Source organism: Diachasma alloeum, unplaced genomic scaffold (assembly GCF_001412515.2).
Source record: "Diachasma alloeum isolate Michigan unplaced genomic scaffold, Dall2.0 Dall_scaffold_00873, whole genome shotgun sequence".
Taxonomy (NCBI): Eukaryota; Metazoa; Arthropoda; class Insecta; order Hymenoptera; family Braconidae; genus Diachasma; species Diachasma alloeum.
In genome coordinates, this window is record NW_021680994.1 from 1 (window position 1) to 1,511 (window position 1,511).

The 1,511-nt window shown below is 38.4% G+C and overlaps 1 protein-coding gene across 2 annotated transcripts; it reads right to left on the reverse strand.

Annotated features, from left to right (window-relative positions):
• Window positions 1-87: 87 nt before the first annotated feature.
• On the reverse strand, window positions 88-1,500 carry LOC107045086. 2 transcript variants are annotated; one of them, XM_015267218.1, is made up of 3 exons: window positions 1,273-1,500; window positions 888-1,220; window positions 88-552 (listed from the first exon to the last, which is right to left on the reverse strand). In XM_015267218.1, the coding sequence occupies exons 1-3, from the start codon at window positions 1,349-1,351 to the stop codon at window positions 311-313; spliced, it is 654 nt and encodes a 217-aa protein (XP_015122704.1). In that variant the 5' UTR covers window positions 1,352-1,500; the 3' UTR covers window positions 88-310. The 2 variants fall into 2 exon arrangements, with proteins under 2 accessions (XP_015122704.1, XP_015122703.1); XM_015267217.1 differs by having other exon boundaries at window positions 888-1,500.
• Between the last annotated feature and the right edge of the window lie 11 nt (window positions 1,501-1,511).

Below are 1,511 nucleotides of genomic sequence, written 5' to 3' on the forward strand. Positions count from 1 at the left end.
GGTGACGTGGGCTTGTGTATTGTGCAATCTATACACAAGCCCCCCCCCCCTACCAAATGAATCAAGTATTTGGAAATCTCAACTATATTATCAACAAAATTCGTTGTTATTCGCCATTCCATAGATTTTACATATTTATATTCATATTAATTATTCATGGACGGAGCAGGAAATGCGTATGTTGCTTATAATGCCACTGGGCGAACGTCACATGTTTTCCTGGAGACATGGATACAATTTTATTCATATCACGTTGGTGAACGATGATCTTCAGTTTGTTCTTTCGATGGAATGTAACATTAATGATCTGCTACAGTTCTGCAATATATAGGCTACTCCAGCTAATGTCCAAATACTCCAAATCGGTGGCTTCGGCCAAAAACGACAGCAATCGTTCAACGCTATAACCAACGTTCTTCACTGCTAACCGGCGAAGCTTTGATAGCCGCACGAGCATGGTATCATCAAAGGACTTGATATTTTCTAAGGCCAGGGTATGAAGTTTTGGTAAAGCCAACATCGCTTCATACGCCGAATTTGATACCGCCGTCTCTGCAATGAAGGCAAAAACATTTTTATGCAAATAATTATTCAGAATTATTCGTCTTCCGTATACCCTCTCGAGTTTTTACATATTGTTTCTCATCGCCCTTAAATTTTCTCAATATAGATATACAATGAAATAATAATAACCACCCCCCGCTTCTCCTATTATCTACCATAATAATAAGAATATTATTATTATGGTAGTTACTATTATGGATTGTTATTGTTATTAGTATTTTTAGTATGATTCTTATTATTATTATGATCATTATTATTATCACTATTATTATCCTTAATTACTAAGAATTCATGGAAGTATATCATTTTTATTGAATTTTCACCTCGTATTGATAATTCCTGGAAGTTTGGACAATACAGGGATATTTGGATGAGCATCCTGAGGAAACGTTCTGCACAATCCACCTTTATCCCGAGATCACATAGGGCCAAACTCGTCAATAATCGCATTCCCTGGAAATTAATTAACTCCGGACGTCGACCATAGCGAAACAATTCTTCGCAATAACCCAGGGACTTCAATTTCGACTTCTTTACGACGGCATCACGAATTTCTTCCGACCATGTGTCAAGTCTCAAATCTTCCAAATCGGAACTGCCATTTATGAGTTCCACTACTCGTTCCTTCGAAGCCTTTTCCCAAATCGGCATGCCACCTAGTAAGTGCAAACATTTCCAGTTCCGGCCTTGCAATGCGCTTAAACTCACCTCTGCTCCATCCAAGTAAATGGATCTTAATTTTGTATTGCAAGAAAGTAAGTGCTTCAGCTCTGCTGATTTCTGCCATCCGCTGCTGCTGAAGTTCTCCACATTGGTGCAATGTTTCGCGATGAGTAGGAAGAAATGTTTATCCAGATCGACAGAAAACAACTCAAATGATAGATGGGTGATGTTGTGCCCAATACGAGATAGAATGGCATCCATCATTATTTGGTCATATCTTGAGA